This window comes from Suricata suricatta, chromosome 3 (assembly GCF_006229205.1).
Source record: "Suricata suricatta isolate VVHF042 chromosome 3, meerkat_22Aug2017_6uvM2_HiC, whole genome shotgun sequence".
Lineage (NCBI taxonomy): Eukaryota > Metazoa > Chordata > Mammalia > Carnivora > Herpestidae > Suricata > Suricata suricatta.
Window position 1 is genome coordinate 83,381,602 of NC_043702.1, and position 21,199 is coordinate 83,402,800.

Below are 21,199 nucleotides of genomic sequence, written 5' to 3' on the forward strand. Positions count from 1 at the left end.
TGAAGACAAATAGGGGCCAAAGATTCTGATTAACATTAAGTGAGACTCTCATCTTGAAGGAAAATTACATGTGCCTGGAAGATATTGAGGCTGAAGGCTGTATTTGGTTCATCTCATCTCATTCTCTGAGTTTGAGTTCCATTGTTATGTTGTGATCATGCTGATGTGAATAAATCTTTTTTTTTTTTTGATATTGTGACTTGCTCAGAGTGTTTCTTTAAAATAAATAGGAGTGAGGCACCTGAGTGGCTCAGCTGGTTGAGCATTTCACTTTGGTTCAGGTCATGATCTTGCGGTTCATGGGTTTGAGTCCCACATTGGGTTCTGTGCTGACAGCTCAGAATTCTGCTTCAGATTCTGTGTTTCCCTCTCTCTCTGCCTCTTCCTCACGAACTCTCTCTCTCTCTCTCAAAAATAAATCAACTTTAAAAAAATTAAAGTAAGTGGGAGTGATAAGAATGAAGAGTCTAATTTGGTCAGCCGTTATCATCTGGTAGTTTGCAGGCAAATACACATAGCATAGCCTGGGTTCCAAACAGCAGTGGGTGACCACCATAGCGGGAGAGGGGTAGCAGGTTTAATGAAAGAAACCCAGCTTCCTGAAGTTGCCATTCCTAAGGAAAGCTTGGCGCTTAGAAAAGAATAATCTGTAGACTCTGCCCGTGTACACTTTAGCAACAGACTCTTTCATAAGTGGAGGACATGCAGTAAAAGGCTTACCAACACAAACAAGAAGAAAACACTGAAAAAATGCTTCCTTTTGTGATGAAGTCATAGTAGTTACATAAAGTCTGGCCTTTAATCCCATTATACTTGAAATAGATATTGATTTAAAATTCATATATTTGCTGTCATTCTTTTCAATCCCCCACCCCTATTTTTTTTAAAACATCTAAACAAAGTGACCTCATTGTTTTCCATTGGACTTTTTTAAAACATTGGCTGGATGATTGAGATTCAGGAATGTGGGAAAATGGATTCCCAAACCACGTCCCTCCCCTTTCATTCTGAACTGTAATTTTTGGCTTGGCTTGAATCACAGTCATCGCATTTCAGCCTGAATCTCTCTGTAAAGTGATCTTTCTTAAACATTTCTCTCACTCATCAAGGGATCAGAAACAAAGCTGTTCTAGTCTTTCAGCAAAACACTTACAAGCAGCTTTTACCGAGAAGTTGCAAGAGCTAAATTTCCTCTAAAATTGTTTGAAAAGCGAACATTTTCAGTGCCTCGTTGTCCTTTTTGTGAATCTTGTCATCTGTATGCTATGAGCTCCAGCAGCTATTTCAATCTGTTTTTGTTTGCGATCCATTTGGTGTCCACCCAAGGAAATGCAGGTGATTCTAATTAACTTACTGCTGAAGATGTAGGAAAAAATATCTCAATTGTGTTGCACAGAATTATACACATAAAACCTTTCTTCTATTATTTATAACATATTATTAATGAAAATGATTGTATGAATATGTTTACCACCTAATTCATTGCTGTTCACTTTTTTTTAAATCAATGAGGCTTAAGGCACAGAAAAAAGCCACACACATACACAAATACACAGACACAATACAGACCCCAAGAATGCTTGCCAACTTTTATTTAACAAGAGTAGCAACTTAAAAATAACATTATTTTTACTTTGTGCAACATAGTTTAATATCTGAAATAACCCTGTTCCAATAAAAACCTATTGAAATACTCTCAGCCTAGCTCTGCCCTGAAGGTAAAAGTGATTAATTGAAAGATTTTGGCAGATCTCTGCTCACCACCAGGGCAGTTTAATTTAGAACACATTCAACCATTTCTCAGTGTGTCTGTGTTGGTGGGGCACAACTTTTGATCTTCTTTGGGGAGGGTGCCTTTAATTCAGACCCTTTAGCCAGCCACTTCCTGGAAGGTTTTGATGGCTTGCTTCTGCTAAGCACTCAGGTGATACAGAGCCCTTCTGGCCACTGCTTCTAAAGTGGGTAGGGAAGCAGAGGTCCAGACACAAAAACAAAATATACTATAAACCTGTTTGGATATGTCTACCATCAGTCAAGTCCTATTTAGATCACAGGCAAACTTCTGAGAAGTTCTAGTGACAAGGTCAGGGTCACCAGACTCTTCTCTAATGAAAGAAGATGCTCTTGGCCATGACAGTGGATGAGACTGATAAGATTAAACTTCCTTTTCTCAGGAAATATAAAGAAGATTATATTCTTTTTGATAATACAGGAGAGGCTATCATGTGGGTGTTGTTAATACTTTTGCTAAACAGAAAGATGGGGGCTAGTGCATAATCCTCCCTAGTTGGCAAATGGACCCGTGCTACATTGGGCTTCCACAGAAGGACAGACACATTCCACTGTATTCTGGATGGGAAGGCCTTGAGCTGGTGAACTCCAGCTTCCATACAACTTAATACATACTCATTAGGCACTTACTAGATTGCAAACGTGTGCTAGGCATGGGCTTATGGCAAAGAACAAAGAGCACCCGGCCCAGATATTATGGAGCTGCAGCACTAACATTGTTCTGAGGCACACAGACAGAGGATTTAGTACCAACGGCACCTGCAATCTCTCATAATTTCACATATGCTACACATATATCTGAACAATAGCCTCACTTGGCAATAGCCTCACTTGGTATTTGCTCTATAGCTACGTTTATTTATTTATTTTTAAATGTTTTATTTATTTTTGATACAGAGAGAGACAGGGCATGAAAGAGGGAGGGGCAGAGAGAGAAGGAGACACAGAACCAGAAGCAGGCTCCAGGCTCTGAGTTAGCCGTCAGCACAGAGCCTGATGCGGGACTCAAACCCACGAACATGAGATCTGATCTGAGCCGAAGTCGGAGGCTTAACTGACTGAGCCACCCAGGCGCCCCTCTATAGCTACCTTTAGAAGGATATATATTCTGATATATATTCAGTTTCACATTATATCCTGAAACAGGCAGTATATGTTTTATATGTACACCATTAAGAGTAATTAATTTGTGTGCAGTAGGATTATAAAAATGATTCTGGTTTTGGGGTGCATGGGTGGCTTACTCGGTTAAGTGTCCGATTTTGACTCAGGTCATGATCTTGTGGTTTGTGGGTTCAAGCCCCATGTCAGGCTTTGTGCTGACAGCTCAGAGACTGGAACCTACTTCAGAGTCTATGTCTCCTCATCTCTCTGCCCCTCCCCTGCTTATGCTTTGTCTCTCTCTGTCTCTTAAAAATAAACATTAAAAAAATTTTTTAATTCTGGTTTTATTATTTTATTAATTTATTATTTTATTCCTACTATTTTATATGTATGCATATATATAGATATATAGGAATATGTATATTATTATAATTAAAACAATAATGATATTTATTTCATTACCATATTATGCCATCAATTACATTTCTTTGTTATGATAGGGGTTTTCATTCCTTCTAGGCTCATTTGAAAAAGATTGAAAGATAAAACTACTGAGTATCCTTGAATGCTCTATTGTGTATCTCTAATTTATCTGAAACATGCTTTAAGACCCATGACATCAGATTCCAAATCTTTATGAGACACAATAGAAATATGAAAAATTAAGTATTTTACCAACTATGCTACTATTGGACAAATCACACCCAGGTTTGGAAATACAGATAGAAGTTTTCTGGAATAGAGCTAAAAAAAACATAAACATAATTATAAGCTGTAAGTATCCCTGGAAAATTTATAACATTGTCATTCATGACTGTAGGACTTATACAGAAAGAAATGAGTAGATAAGGGCCCAAATTTAGCTTTGAGGTCAGCTTTTTAAATTTCTATTTTCATACCACAAAGAAGAAAGGTAAGGCTAGGTCTCTTTTAGTAGTGAAAGAGAGACCTATCTCTCAGCTTCACTCTTTACTACTGGAGGGCTGTTAACCATCTAGTAAAGCGTTGCACTCACTCCAGCTACTCAAAAAATTACTTGTTGACTTTAAAAAAAGACATTCCAATACAAATTATTCTTTTATTTAAACTCATCTAGCACTAGTATAATACAAACCAGATTTCCTGCTTCTAGAGAATTTCATCACATAGGTCTACATAAAAGTCTTATTGAAATATTTGTGAGTGTGTATATATATTTAGCATCTATCCTTTCTTTCTGATCCATGTCACAGAAAGAAGGCACACTAAACTATGGTGTGTTACATATGTTGATGTTGATTAGTTGAGTGTCCATCTCATATAGGTAACTTTCGAAGTGGTAAGAAACCGAGTTACAAAAACATCTCATGTTTTCCATTGTATGAAATTTAAATAGTGTTTCAGTTTCCCCATTTCCCCTACTGGCTGGCAGATTTTGAATTTTAAGAATATTAGAAAAGCCATGACTATTCATTATAGCTCACTCTTGAAGTGCTGTAGAAGTTAGAAATGAAAGATTTTCGATTTGAAGACCTGGACTTCATGTCATCTCTCCCTAAGTTTCGTCTTAACATGAATTACAGAGGCTATATTTAAGGTATCTTTTGAGAAGTTTGGGGTTAATAACTCTGTCTTAAAGTATTCCCTTTACACAAGTTTGCTTATATGTAAAATTATGCAATTGGAATTTTATTCCTTTGTCTTTAACTCCCATGGAAGGATTTCACATCAAACCTCACTAAGCATGTGCACTTTAATGTAGATTAATCTATTGGATCTTGTCCTGAGAGTAGAATTCAGCTAAAAAGACAGAGAATATAATAAGACTTCACTTGTGTAGCATGTGGGACAGGAGGAGAGGGCAAGTGTAATACAAAATGTGAAAGAAACAGAGGAGGAAGTGAGTGTCCTATACTGGCTTGAAGCTAATCCAAAAGGGTAGCTGCCATTATCCAAATGCTCACCCTGCCTGGATTTTCTATTTTCAGATACACCAGGATACAGGGAAATGGAGTGTTCTTACTGTGTTTAAAGATCTCGGAGAGGAAAAGTGTATTTTTCAGCTTGTCTAAACACATTTTATCCCTAAACATAATTTATTATTATCATAACAGTTTTCCATCAAGGGAAAAGTGTAATATGTTATCTTTCTTCAGAGACAACTTCTACAATGATTTTTTTTTCATTTAGGTGAGTCTAATGCTTTAAACTGAGGTTCAAAGTTGAGCTTATTTAAATCCATATGGGGCTTTGCTCTACAGATTGAAATTCTGTGAAGAGACATATTGTTCATCCTTGGAATCCTGAGATCTCTGAAACCAGTCCTTTTTCCTGTTTGCACAGCACCTGTAGAAAACACAGTCTTGGAGACTTCTCATGCTGTGTCATTCTTCTGCACCTGCACCCTGTATGGAGATGCCTGTTACAGACCACTGGCTTCATCCTTGTAGTGACCTAAGTCTCCCCAAGTATCTCAGCCTCAGCTCATCAGCAAGAGACAAAGAGCCCTATATGATGGCAGCTTTATGAGGCCCTAGAATCCCAATCTACTTTCAAGTTTTCAAACAAGACTTAATAAAGACTATTATATCCAGAAATGAATGAATTTTTATAAATTCATTGACTGGAATGTCAAAACAAAATGATGACCTTATTTTGGCCAAAATTGGAGCCAAGTATGATATAAGCAGAACCGAGGAGGAGGAGGAAAGTGAGCTTGGGGACACAGCATGCTTTTAGAGGTGTCAGTATGACTGCCTTCCTTATTTGGTCAAGCACAACAAGACAGAATAGAACCCTTTCTTCACTGGTATTTGGAAAAACTTTAATAAAAGACAAAGACATTTGATGTTAAATTGTTAGCTTTTAAAACTACTGTACTCAAGGTAATACTCAAAGGTGTTAAAAGGGTGTCTGAACTTCAAGCTAAGGTATAAATGATATCCCTGAGGCAGGTTTGCCAGGAAGGGGGTGTTGGAGGTCAGACACTGTGTTCAAGGGGGACATTGTAGAGTAATGTAACCATTTAGCAAATAAAAAAGAAGGAAGGGAGCAAATGACGACCCCAAAACATCCTGATCTTTCTGGAGTTGTCCTTGTTCAGACTCATGTTTTGCCCCTTGAGAAATTTCACTAACTGGTTTCTAGTTGTCTTTTTATGGTTTCAGGATTCCAGGCTTCTTCTAGCCCACCCTACCAACGTTAGTTGTAATATCCTGATATAAATATGGATCACAAATTCAGCATTTGACAATGTTTAACAAATAAAAACCATTTCCCCTGTTCACCATGCTGTCAAACAGGATGGTGACAATAAATGATTCAGGACCTTGAGTGTAAAGTTTTGCTTTCATTCTTAATTCCATATGTGTTAGAAATAGCAAATAAGAGGTGACTTCAAACACCTTTTAAAAGGGAAGTTATTGTTCATAAAATAGTATTTTTGTGCAATCTCCAATAATTTTAGTTAAACAGATAAACTAATTGTTTTCCTTTGTTAATTTGTGGGAATTAATTTTAAAAATATGAAATCTTAAGCATTTAAATTAAAAAAAAATATATATCCAAGTTAGTTAGCATGTTGTGCAATAATCATTTCAGGAGTAGAATCCAGTGATTCATCCCCTACATATAACTTAAGAATTCTCTTTAATTCTTTTTCCTTTATACAACATATAACTGAGCTGATATATCTACAGGGCTAGATACAATATTATTTAAAAATTTTTAAAGTTTATTTATTTATTTTGATAGAGAGAGAGAGAGACAGAGACAGAGAAACAGAGCACACAAGCAGGGAAGAGGCAGAGAGAGGAGAGAGAATATTAAGCAGGCTCCACACTGGTAGCACAGAGACTGATGTGGGGCTCAAACTCACAAACTGTGAGATCATGATCTGAGCTGAAGTCAAGAGCTAAACACTTAACCAACTGAGCCACCCAGGCACCTCTAGCTGCAATATTTTTTTAAATATTAAAGGTTCTTATATTTTATTCTATAAAGACACAGGAAAATATGGCCAAACTATATTATTGTGACATGTGACCATTGTTTTAGATCCCTGGTGATTGCTTTTTGCACACTGTAATTGTTTCTGTTGGCTTCTTAGGAATCTACAGTGTCTCTAGAACTAATTTCAGTTAAGAAGAGTTGATTTCTAACATTAGCTTAATTTCTATCTGAATAGCTTCCCCCATTACATTATCTTTTCCAGAAGTTTGCTCAGTAAAAAATAATAAAATAAAATAAAATTTATCAGCTTCTATCCATGAAAAAAAATTATCTGCTCCTATCCATAAAAAGCTTGTGAGAAAAGTCTTTCTGGTGGGAAAAGAATTTGAAAGGAAAACATGGACGTACATATATCAGACTAAGAATTAAAAGATGAACATTATATGTGAGGAAACATTGTAAGTGGGTTTCACTATATTAGTTTTTCCAAGTCAGTGTTCCAAGCCAGTCTTGGATTATGTGTGAAAAGTAAGAGCTCTGTAACTGTAACAGGTGCTGGCAGGAAACTCCCAGTAAAGCTTATGGAAGTTATGCCTGTAAAGTCCTGGCATCTGAGAAAATTCTCGCATAAGAATGCATTATGCATCAGATTTTTCTCACTAGAAAAACAATACAAGGCTGTGACTACTCAACAATATTCCCCGTCACTATTTCGTTAACATCATCCCTTGGTGATGACATCTTTAGCGACCTTGCGGGGTATATAGAGTATATATCAGGCTTCATTTCAACACTGAGAGCATGCATTGTCTTCTGTATATACCAATAGAGATAGTCTACCATCTGTCTGTCCTATTCAGAGGATAAACCTGAATTTTCTTCCTTAGAGTCAATGGGTTTATACTAATTGATCCATATTTAAAAGATTGACTCTTCATATGCAACATGGCAAATATTTATGAGATTTTACTGGAGTTTGGAATAGTCTATGGAGCATTAGGTAGCAATTAATGTAGGTGTCAAATCTATAGTACTGACTCATGTTGGAAAGTATCAGCTTTATGTGTGGCACATAGTGCGTGCTTAACAAATATCATCTTTGTTTTCTTTATATAAATCACCCCACTTCTGTATGACCGTGTCTTCAAAGACTAATGGTATAATTCTTTGAATGTGAACTTGCTCACCTTAAAGTTAACAAGCAAAGCCTATTTCTCTGATTAAGCTCACCTTTTTAGCTTATGCATTCTAGAGGTTAAAATATTTCTATTACTGACATTTGTCAAATGGCTACAACCAAACAAAAATTCTCTTACTTTATTCTAGAAATCTGGCATTTATAAGAAATTTGATTTGATCCCAGTGGCTAATTTGGATTTAAACCATTTAGCAAGTTAAAAACTGAGATAAAAATTTAGGCAGTAGTGAACATTAGACAAAGCCCTGTGAAAATGGTTATGAATCTGTATATATCCAGATGTATGCATCCATAGCTAGGTTTGTAACTACACTATGGATCAAATGTTACTAGCTTGAGTGAGTATTTGTATTTATAATTTTAAATATGTTTTCATGAATCAATAAATATTTCTTTAGTAAAAGGTCCTGAATTAGGTTAATATAGTTACCTTCCAGGACACACACACACACACACACACACACACACACACACACACACACCCTAGCACCAACCCAGGCAATCTGCCAAATGTGGTTGCTGTGAAGAAGGTTTTGCTTTAGGGCAACAGCAAACTAGCTCACCACCCTGCTGCCCTGTCCATTCTTCACCACACAGTTCTTTGCTGTATCCTTAACTTCCCCTCCTACCGTGAGGGAACATTTCTTCGGACTGTTTTATTGCCAATATATTTTTACTTTGTATGATGAAATGAAGCAAGGGACTGGTTTCATTAGAAAGAGAGGTAAACAGAGCATTAATTAAATTTGCTGATGATACTAAATTGGGAGGAACTGTGGACATCTGTGAAGACAAAAGAATCATACAAATGGACTTCAGGAGTTTAGAAATATGAGCCGAAAATAATAAAAAGAGATTTAGCCTTAAATAATGCAAGCTAATACATTTGGGAAAAGATCATCAGAAACATGGCTATTCAGTCCATGATAGTTGCCTGGAAAGTGGCTAAGGGGTGATAATGGGAAAAATTATACACCAACTTACAGGGGAGTAGGCACAATGCCCAGAGGGTTATACATAAAAGAACCAGAAAGGCGATAGTCCTATTCTTATGATGCTGATAGATCTCAAAAGCATCCAATTTGGTTGTAGTTGATTCTCTCAAGTTCAAGAAATAATATAATACTATTTGTTGAGAGATGGTTTCTCCCTATGAAGGATGAGAAAGTCTGTTTTGTCTGAAACCTGTCCTGAACACCAGAGTCATTGCTCTATTTCTGTCTTATCTTATCCTATTATAGACTATTTCTAATATGGTATACACATAGATATGGATATAGATATTGCTATGGGTTTAGATACATGGTGACAGTAACCAAAGAACTCCTTCCCTTACTTTCACTTTTAAGGTAGTTTCTCTACCTCCTGGATGTATGACTTCACATTATGTTTCAAGAGACATTTAATCACTATCTTTTTTCTATCAGCTCAATGCGTCTTCAGTACATGGGATTTAATTCTCTAAGGATGAATGCATGGAGGAATGGATGAAAAGGAACTTTGGATAATATCCATCTTCATCCACGTAATCATACATGATGTATTGAGCACCCTACCATAAGCCAGCTTTGGTAAGTTACACACTCAGGAGACAGAGATGAACCAGCCACACTCCTTAGACTCATGGACTTACATTCTAGATGGAGATACAGGTAATAAAACCAGCCATTATAGCCCCAAATAAGGGCTATGTTAGGGGCAGTAAAGCTGTCATTGGAACACTGTGGAGAGCAATCCTAATAATACTCAAGAGACTCTGGAGGGATGGTTGAGGATATAAATCAGAGACTATTCCTTGAAGGGGACTTTTGTGCCTATGCACAAGATGATGAATGTGAATGTGGCAGGCAGATAGCTAAGGAGAGGGTCCTTAGAGTGAGAAGGAATAGCACATGGAAAAGTATCCACCTGCAGAAAACATGATGTAGTTGATATTCGTGGAGCATAGGAAGCAGCTTATAAGGATATGAAGCTGGACAGTGGACAGAAGGAATATGTTTTGGAATAATTAGTATGGAATTTTATTTATCCAGATGAGGAAAATAAACCATTAAAGGGGTATTCTAAGAAGGCATAATACAATTCTATTTGTGTTTAAGAGGAATAATGTTGTCATCATTGAGAAGGGTGGCCTGGAAAGAAAATAGAACAAAAGGAATGATGTTAATTAGGAGATCTGAAAGGAAATTATGAGTTCTACTAAAGGCCATGACAGGTAAAAGGAAGAATCACATTCGAGAGAGTAAGAAATTAGAGATTATTAGACTTGGTGAATGATGCTCTGTGAAAGTAGAGAGAACAATCTAAAATGTCCAACATGCTTCTTTTTTGGGAAATAGGCCACGACGTTATTGACCAGCTTAAGGAATAAAGGAGGACTAGGTTTATTAGGTAAAGTAATAAATGTTGATTGGAAAAGTTGAATTCAAGATGCCAGAGGAAAATTCAAGAAGGGTTGCTCTTAGACCTCATTTCTGAGAGTAAAATATAGCTTGGGAAGTCACTCTCAAATAGGAATTTTGAAGTTAGTGAAGAAACCATTGAAGGTTTTGGTATTATTGAGATCACACAGAAAGAATGGGAAAATAAATACCAGAGTCAGGAACTAAATCCAGAGGAAAATGCACATTTCTTAAACTGTCAAACTCTAGGTTAAGTACATGGACTCCAATATTATGCCATGCAATTTCAAATACATGCCAACTGCCTATATTTAAGACAAAAAGAAAGAAACCTTACTAAAGTGATTACCGTAATGCTAGGTGTTCCACTGCCTTGTAGGAAGCCTAAAGAGTTAAGTTAGCCCAAATGGTCAAAAATGCAAAACATAACAAGAAGAGCATCGTTTTTAAAACAAGAAAGATAATAGTCCTACTTTAATAGCACTGGTATACTCGAAGTCTTTAGACAGCTTACAATAGTGTCAGCAGAGTTTAACTTTTCTGCTGTGAAGTAAATTTGGAGAAAATAAAATCAATATCCAATACCAAAATCATGTCAGAATTTAGAGTATTGGAATTCTGCATTCATTAGCCTCAAATTGATCATTCTTTGTAGTTGGGAATATATATCTTATTTCAAATTCTTTGACACTCTTTCAACTCAAAAAATTATCATTAGACTAACAATTTCTTCAGATTTACATAGAAAATAAATACTAAATCAAGAAGATGAGATTTCACAGGGAAGTAAACTAACACAGAACAGCACCAGCAGGTTATTCAAAGTCCGACTTAAAGGCAAAAAGAAAAATAAATAAAGGAAAAGATGTGGTGCTCCACTCTCTGTGTGGATTATGAGACCCAAGCTTGCTCCTGACTATACTTAGGCATGTCACTTATAAGTCATAATTGACATTCAATTACTTGGTTAAAAACAGGTTATTGGTGTTGAAACAATGCCTAATGGGATATGACTTCCTCTGATGAAATGAGTAAAGAATGGGTATTCCATTAGCTGCTGCCCGGTGCACTTAAATGTAGATATACAGAAAGTGCTGAGCATAAAATCTTTAAGGAAACATACCTTCAAATGCTTAGCATAGTTGGGTACAGATGGAGAAGAATATCATTTAGAACAATATAATATACTAGTATCAGAATGGTTTACACATTTAAGAAGCAGATTTGGAAGCCATGCAAATCATACAGTTGCCTTCAATCAACCACTGTTGGTCATTGATTGTCTAAGTTTCAACCATAGGCAGGTGAAGCAATGCTATACAATTTTCCATAAAGATTCAAGCAGTGTTGAAGATAGTTAATCCATTCATGCATCACTTATTGAGAACCCATTGTGTGTCAGGCACTGTGAAGAGTTAAAAATAAATTCACTATATATCAAGTGGAAGACCATGCACTGAAGATAAAATATTTTTCTTCTATAAGCTATGCTTTCACTCTAAATCTCAGGATATTCTTATTTCCTTGAAAACACTGTGATTTCACATTGTGGGTCTACAGTCTACTTAAGCTCAAGAACTCTTCCAGCAGTATCATTTTAGAGTTATTTTGGTTTTGTACAGTTTTCCTCTCAAAGTATCTTGCCCCCTTTTTTTTCTGAACTGAAAATAGGAGGTGCCTTGAAAAATATAAAATTCTGCAAAAGGTACAAAACTAGTAAGGAAAAGGTTATTTGAACCCAAGAAAAACACTTCTAATTCCACAGCCTATTTGACTTTTAGATAACTTTTCACAGAATTTAGAAGAATCTCTAAGACATGAATCTTTTCAGGGGATGGGTAAATTACTCCAAAATACTCAAAGAGGAAAATAAGCCATGTTCAACTATATGGACCCAGGCAACTACTTCTGAAATCTATATGCCTTTTTTTTTTTTTACTAAATATGTAGATCAATGATTAATGCTTAATTTGGACATACTTTATTTGAAAGTGTGAAAATTCCTTGGAAAAGGAAATTATTTTCTAGACATTTTAAAAGAAAACATTATTTATTAAGAAACCCACAAAACAGTATAGTATAGTATTTTGGTCTTATTCATAGCTTCTGGAATTAATTTAAGAATTCTTAATTATCACAAATTTTTCAGCTCTAGGGAAATGTGAAAAATAGAATGTATAGATTCTTGTTCAACCAATAAACAACAGACCGTCTCACAAAATGAAGTGACATACTCCGTGAGAGTTTTGATAATTATTTTTTAATCAGTTGTTTCACATTATGCAACAAGAATTTTTTAAAATTCTATTTAAAAACCTCAAATCCATTTTTGAATCCCAGGGCAACAAATATTTGAAATCTCTGTCTGTCTTTTTTTTTTTTTTTGCGCCTTTTTATTGAAAACCTGAAAGCTTTCCAAATGCATGTGATTTTTTTTTTTTCAAATTTTGTAAACATTTGCTTCCAGGCTAAAACATCCTGCCAACTTTCAGCCAAGATTATTTTTATGGTTGAACTATTAACTTCTGAATATGGGGCCTTATAATATAAAAACTCCCAGACCCAGAACTCTCATCATATAAATGACACCGCTATAGGATATTTTAGAGTATTACATCTCAACATGAGGAGGTGTTGCATTATTTAAATCTTTCATTCACACAAAAAGAGACTAATTTCCTAGGGTATTACATTTGGCTCTTTCTCTTTCCCACTGACTCAAAGGGAAAAGTATGGTAAGAACCCAAACTTTAGCATGGGGGTGGGTGTGGGGGTGGAGGTTGGAAATTAGACTCAGGCTTTATCTGGGAAGAGACATTATTTATTCTCATGCATTCTGGATGCAAAAGTGTGGGAATATCCACTGACTGATTTGACCAGAGCCACATTGCTGGATATGTCAGATAGCCTTTCTGGTTATTGAACTCCTCACTTACTCCTCCATTAACTTCTGTTATGTTTAAGCTCTCTTTTTGATAATAAGACTGTTGTGTATTGCTATATGTAGATAAACGCCATTAAACACCATTAATGAGTTCAGCAAGTTAATTCCTAACCATGTGTATGCACAGAATTTGTGAACATTCCGTGTAAACTTGCCATTCACAGAAAGATTTAACTTAATGAGCATTTTCTTAATCAGGAATAAATTTCTCTGGAACAGAAAATCAGGTATCAGGTAACTACGGTCGACTTGGTAACTGGTTCAATCACTGTCATCTCTTCATTCCTAGACCTCACAAGATAGCCCTTTTATCCACATTTGTTTTCTTAATTGCAAAATGCAGCTTTTTTCTTTCCACCTTGTCATCTCTGATTTCTTTCGGTTGTGTTTTCCAGTTTCTCTTTTATACTCTTGCTGGCTGTTTCCTGTTTACTCCGTTTTTGATTTTGTCTTCCCCTCTAGCCCTGAATGTGGCTTTCTTACAGACACAGAGGCCCCAGCGTGACTACCCTAAAGAGCCAATTTCAACTTGGACCCAGCACAACACTATAGCTGTCAGGAAGGTGGCTGTCATTGGGTTGCACTAAAACAAAACCAAACAAAACAAAACAGGAAACACAAAAACATGAAACTGGACTTAATTTCAACTCAGAAGTAAAACCTAAGGAAAATTTGCTGCAAACTTTTATGGAGTTTTGAGAATCAGCTCTTCTGTAATTGCATGTGGATGCCTAACTTTAGGCATAAAAAGCAAGCACTTAAAGGAAAAAACAAAAACCAACCAACACATAGGTCAGTGGCCCCAGAAACATTTTTGTTCGGTACACAAATATTCTCTGGGGAAAAAGAAAAAGTGCTTATCTTGAACTCTTGATTTTTTTTTGAGCATGTAATTTTTATCAGTTTGTTTTGTTTTTGTTATTCTTTTTTTTTCACTCACTGCTTATAAAACCAGCAAGCAGAAGTCTCTCTGGAACAAGATAGAATCATAAAAGTTTTCAAGAATCTCGTCACAAACTAAACAGTACAAATTGCACATTCCTCATGGAAGTATCAGCCTTTCGTGCGTGCCTGGATCCAACTATAATAGATTATCCCAAAGTGGGAAAGAATGAACAGTATAAAATTAGCAGAACTGGGAGCAGAGCTGGTCTAGTGAAGGCAATTTGATCTGTACTTTAGGGGGCTGGATTCTCAGGCGTTGGGAAAAGACTATGCAAAGTTTTATTTTTGCATGTGAACACTTGCTAGGATCTCAAGAAGGAGACTGGTGCACTCACTTGAGTATCAGGAAAATCGTAGTAACAATTATAATGCTTGGTATGTCTTAGCATAATCGCGATACTGCAGTCATATCTGTTATTTTATAATAAATAGAATAGATGCATGCTTTACCTAATATGCAAATGCAACATATATAAAGTAAATATCCATGTATTTATGCATATTCCATGTTCTGAATTTTTATGAGTCAGATTAAGGATATCCCTGAAGTAAGTATATAACTATGCCTTCTTATAATATTAACAAATATGTCCAAATATTCCCACATTGGAGAAATAAGTTTCATTTACAATACTAATGGCATGTTCATGTGACTTTCTCTCAAACTTCATGTAATAGCAGAGGAATTACCCAAAAGAAATAGTTAAGGTATAATAATAATTTTAGCCATTCTTTTTCCAAGTTGCTATAATCTACCCAAAGATAACTAATTGTTCAAAGTAAACATTCCACTCCGACCACAAAAGGAATCCATTACACAAACATATAATTCACAGTCATTTTTAGTGGGTTGTAAACAGTTTGGAATGAGCATAAAATGGGACAAAAATCAAAGTGAGCATTTTGAAATGAAAAAGTGTTTGCTACAAAAGGTCAGTCCCTTTGCTTGGCAAACTATGTAGAAAACCCTGGGAAAATGCTGATCACACAAGCAATGAGGGAATTTTAAAGCCAACAGCCTCCTTGTTTCTTTAAACAGACATCGGAACCTATAACTGGATCCTGTCAAACAAACGACAGCAAAAAAAATATAACAGCTGCTAAGAAGTCAAATTGAGAGATAAAGTTTTTGAGGCTAAGGACCTTCTCAGAAGTAGACTAAAGGTCTTTCTTAAATCTTTAAAGCAAGGTTATGGATCCCAGGGTGGCTTTTAGGCACCAAGTCAAAAATGTAACTTTGTGTATCATTCTTGTCATAGTATTTTGTGTTCCAGCAAAAAGAAAGAGGACAAACTTGTTGATTAGCTTCTGCTGAGACATTCTGCAAAGTAGCTTATAGCTGGAATCATCCAATTTGAAAGACCTGGTATCGTTTAATTTTAAGAGTGGTTAAAAAACCCCATATAATATGAAGTTTACCATCTTAGCCATTTTTAAATGTACAGTTCAGTCGTGTTAAATACATTCGCATTGTTTGCAACAGATCTGTGTCATTTCAATGCTGTTAAATAGTTTGGGGGCATAGTGATTAGAAGTGAGACTTATGGAGGAAGAATGTGTTGTTAAACCATATTCCAAAGGATGAATGCCTATCCAAACAGAATTTACTTGGGTAATTAGTCCAACAGTCTTATTCCCTTACACACAAAAATATATTGGACATATAAAATACATTTAGAAGAGAAATGTATTTTTTCATCATCTATTTTATGTAAAAAGAAGTCTTTGGGAAAGTTTGGTATTATTGAGTGGAAAAAGTACTGGCTTAGCATTAAGGCATGTCTTTTGGGTAGGTCACATGAAGTGACTCCTTATATTGCATTGCCATGATACATCAAGAAAACAACCTGGGCAATAAGGTGAAATTAAACATCTGCTCTTAGGGGTGCCTGGGTGGCTCAGTCGGCTAAGCAGTCTGGCTTTGGCTCAGGTCATGATCTCATGGTTTGTGGATTCGAGCCCCGTGTCGGGCTCTGTACTGACAGCTCAGAACCTGGAGCCTGCCTCAGATTCTGTGTCTTCCTCTCTCTCTCTGATCCTCCCCTGCTCGCTCTTCTGTTCTTAGTGGAAGACTAACACCAGACAACTTCTGTTCTTAGTGGAAGACTAACACCAGACAAATACGTGCTTATTATTCAGGGTTCGTTGTGTCATTTAAACATGTATTTAATTGTATATTAGTATTAAACATATTTAATACTCATTAGTATTTAATAATATATTCAATATATTGGATATATTTAAGGGGTGCCTGATGATTTGATACGATTACTACCGTCAAGCTAAGTAAACGTCGTTTCCTCCCATATCTACTAATTTGTGTATGTGTTGGTGAAAAAGCCTGCAGTCTTTGGTCTTAGCCTATTTCCAGTGTCCAACCCAATATAACTGTAGTCATCATGCCTGTCCATTAGCTATCTAGACTCATTCATCCCGTATAACTTCAATTTTGTGCCCTCTCATCAGTATCTCCTCTTTCTCCCTACTCCCTCTTATGTGATATTTAAGCAGATAAATCCCCTTATCTTAAAACAGAATATTGTAATTCTTATTTTCTCATCTAGTATCTGTTCTTTTCTTTCATAACACTCACCATACTTTGGTACTCAGGTCTTTTTGCTTAATGTATACTTCGTCTCAGTTTTTAGCTATAGCGTGGAAGATGACACAAGGGTCGGCAGTAAATAGCTGCTTGTTGCCGAAATACAATAAACACTTGATGTTTGTTACGTCATTCAAGCAACATTTACTGAATGCTTACAATGGGTCAGGTGCTGTGTAGGGCTCTTTCCCAGTAATGCACTTAGTAGTCAGCTAGTTACATACTTTCTATACAAGAATGATAGGTTATGGTCTTAATACCAGTTACACCAGTTTAGACTACATATTTTGTGATATCTCTTAAGCCCTTGTCTTCTGGGAGTGGGAGATACAAGTATAACCTTATTTGTAAGTAAGCAATCTCTGCACACTTTGGGGTCATCCTAAACCACACAACATATTCTATAAAATGGTGAAAAATAGACTTCGAGCTGTTCAGATCTACATACCACCAGTATGTCCAATGCCTCTCTTTGCATGCTTATTTCCCCAGACCTCAAAGAAAATATCAGATGATCTCATGCTTTGGGTTACCTTATCATATATATTGAGCATTATTAGCTAAACAAGGATTCAATATTTGTACAGAAACTGCTTTGGAAGAGGAGACATAAACTGAGCTTTTCTTTGGCTACTTATGATACTCACATACAGTTAAACTTTGGATTGTGAGTAACTTGTTCTGCGAGTGTTCCACAAGAGAAGCAAACATTTCTAATACATTTTAACTTGATAAATGAGAGATGTCTTGTAAAACAAGTAATACATGATGCCGAATGCCAGATGATCACAACTGAGCCAATGGTTCTTGAAATTTGCTTCGATATACGAGCGCTTTGGATTACAAACATGTTTCTGGAATGGATTATGCTCACAAACTCAGGTTTTATAGTATGCGGTCTACAACTGCAAAGGTGACACAAATGTGAATGAACCACTTGGTTCATAGCCTTTAAAGGCTAACACGCTCCCTTACAAATTCCCTCCAAGTTTTGTGTATGTTCTCTAGGCTAAGCAGACAATGTCAGAAACCACAGAAATAACTTTAATCTGGTTATAATAGTGGGTGAGGGGGAGAATGCCCTGGTGGTTTAGAGGAATAAAGGAAACCAAATCAAGATAAGGAAGCACACTAAACAAGTTATTCGCTAAATTGATTTACATTTGGCTCACTAATAAATTTTCTTCTAGGCATGCAAAATTTTAAATGTGACTAATATCACTTTACCAGGGTTAAGTAAAGAATGCCAAGTACTAGGTAGAATTTCCCTGTGGAGACAATGGGAGCATGAGCGATTTGGTTCCTTCGACTGCAAGCAAGTAAGGCAAATAACTGAATGAATGAATGAATGAATGAATGAGTCAGTCAATCAATGGTGAGATCTGCCTCCCTGATACTGTTTTATTCAAAATCAAGCATGTAAGAAATATTTTTAAAAAATAGTTATTGGGGTGCCTGGGTGGCTCATCATTTAAGCATCCAACTCTTGGTTTCAGCTCTGATTATGATCTCATGGTCATGGGATCAAGCCCCACGTCTGGCTCTGTGCTGAGCATGAAGCCTGCTTGGAATTCTCTCTCTCTCTCTCTCTCTCTCTCACCCTCTACATCTCCCTTGCGCACATGTTCTCTCTCTCTGTCTCAAAGTAAATAAACATTTAAAAATACAGCTACAATCTAAGGATGTGTTTTTTGTAAAGGCAGGGGCATTGATCTTAAGAAAAAGAGAGAAAGGAAACAAATCATTTTATAATTGCCCATGTACATTATAGTGAGGCCTTTTTTTTTTTTTTGAGGACATTTCCCTAAGAGTGTGAAAGTAGACAAACAATTCTCATTAAATGTGCCTTTCCCATGACTCTACAGTTGAATATCTTGGCTGGAAGAGGATCTGGCCATTAGAAGGAGGGCTCTAGATATGCTGAGTCCCAGCCGTGCTGAGAGACTTGGCACCTTTATATGCTACTTCCTAATACCAACCCCAGCATAAAATGTCATCAGAAGCCTGCATAAACATTGGACTTAGATTCACATAAATTATTTCTGTCCTAAGGTGCTCACTGCCAGAATTTAGTAAAAACAACACTTTGAGTAAATAGAATTGGCGTATAAATGTAAGAATATTAATCCAACAGAATGATCATAGAAAAATATAATCAAGAGTACACATTTGTAAATCTTGCAATGATGTGAAAGGTTTATCTTGTGCCTCTGAGTTTTTATTGAATATTTCCACAGAGTTCCTTTATGCTGACGCTGCCAAAGTGCTTTGAATTATCAGTTGCTTTGTGGAATTGTAAAGTCTTTGAGTTTCATTAAAAAGCTTAGGATTTATTTTAATAATCATATGTGTGATTAGTGTATGTTTAGTGCTAGATCGACAAATTCATTTTAAGAGTAAACATTGGTACAATGAAATATAATGCTAGATATGATTGCTATTGTCAGCAAAAACATTGTCTTATTTTATTAAAAATTGCCAACAAATGCTGTGAACAGAAGATACAGTTTCTATTTATAGATATTTTCTATACTACAATATTATGATATCTGCATGCCACAAGGCTATATCTAGAAGAGTTTTCATTTTGCCTAGGGTATGTACATATACAAAGAGGTACAGAGCCCCTTTTTTATATGTGCACACATCTTTTTATGTACAGCTCCCCCCAAAGTCCTATTCTGATATTTGCTCTAATATAAGAGTGCTCACACCACCAGGGTTGAGTATTTATAAGTGGATGAAGATCTTCTGAAAATGATGATAATTTAGCTATTGGCAATAATAACATTATAACATTCTCAGTGATCCATTTTGGCTTTAAGTACTTATTAAATAATATTTATTCCTAAATTATGAACTTATAAAATTAAATGAGATTGCAACATGCAAGAAAAGCACATTTCTCTCTAAACTCCAATTGACTCCATTCCTCACAGATACCTCTCCTTGTGTTCATTCTGCTTTTACTGTTTTCTACTTTCTGTGAGCTCCCAGCTCTTCTCTCTGATGTGTTGATATGCTTCCCCCCAAAGCCACTCTCTTTATCTACCCTTCCCTATCCACTCATCCCCTTCTTGTTATTCTCTCACTCCCTACTGATATGGGAATAATAGGATCCCAAGGCTGTCCTTACAGTATAATTAAAGTATGAATTTCCAGGAGTTGGAAATTGCAGACCATTTTTATTATGCTTCTATAATAAAGCCAGGTAACACTGAGAGAATTAAAATGGCTTTTTCCTAGTAGATAACTTGGTAAAGATTTTTTTCCCCTTGGTTCTATTGTTTTAAGAGACTGGGAGCTGAAAATGGGAATAGATTCACCAATTCTTTTTCTGAAAACACCTCTATCTTTTACATGATATATATCCCCCTAGATCCTGGGAATATGTTGTAAACTTGTAACAGATGGTGATGAAGCTTCACATTTTTATACAATACATTTTTTGAGATTCTGCATCTACTGTATGTATCTTCCAGGGAAAATGACCTTGAATGAATGAAGTCATAGTCTGAAGGAAAAACACCCTACAGATAGACCAGCATGGAAATGATGAGTCAATTGGGTTTTGTTTTGTTCCCTTTGGTAAGATGAAATAATTTCAGATAAAGAACAGAATGTTGAAATATAGGAATCAAAGGTCACCTTAACACTGGAGGTGCATCTGCTAATTGTTCCAGGAAAACCAGTTAGCCATACTCTATATTGAACAGAAACACACAGAAGATGGGATATCACTGTTTGCAAGTAGAAATGCTATTTGCTTCACTTGGGTAATGTTGGGGGCTTACCAAAAATGGTTCTGGCACAACATCTACCAGCATGAATGTTAGGAGGGTTCTAACACTGTGAGTGCTGATATTTTATGAATGTTTTATCACTGGCTTGAAAACAAGAAGTTTGCAATTGAATCAACAACATGTCAGACAGACAAAATATTAAAAAAAAAGAGAACATTAGTGGGAATTACTGATGTCCCTATTGTAAAAACAAACTGAAGTTAATAAGAAACTTGATCCTCTTAACCGATTAACAAAAGTCAAGTTTTAATTGCATGGCTTCCCAGACAAATCAAGTGGCGCTGTTAACTTGAGCATGGGCTGTTTAGAGGGTGCGCTAATGGGGGAAATTGCTACATATTCAGCTACCCACCTCTTTTTTCGACAGCTTCAATGCATTGCTTTACAAACCGTGGAACTGTGGAATTTTCACGTTCACACACTGTGTGCAGATGAGAGCCAAAAATTTGATCTGCAAAAGAAACAAAGATGAGCTTCATT

General features: G+C 36.1%; 1 protein-coding gene across 6 annotated transcripts in view; it reads right to left on the reverse strand.

Annotated features, from left to right (window-relative positions):
- ARHGAP15 (Rho GTPase activating protein 15) overlaps positions 1 to 21,199 on the reverse strand; it is a 599,315-nt gene that overhangs the window by 205,218 nt on the left and 372,898 nt on the right. For all 6 annotated transcript variants that reach the window (XM_029934637.1, XM_029934641.1, XM_029934642.1 and 3 more), the window contains one exon: positions 21,072 to 21,170. In XM_029934637.1, the coding sequence (XP_029790497.1) occupies positions 21,072 to 21,170 (99 nt within the window). The remainder of the gene's footprint in view (positions 1 to 21,071; positions 21,171 to 21,199) is intronic.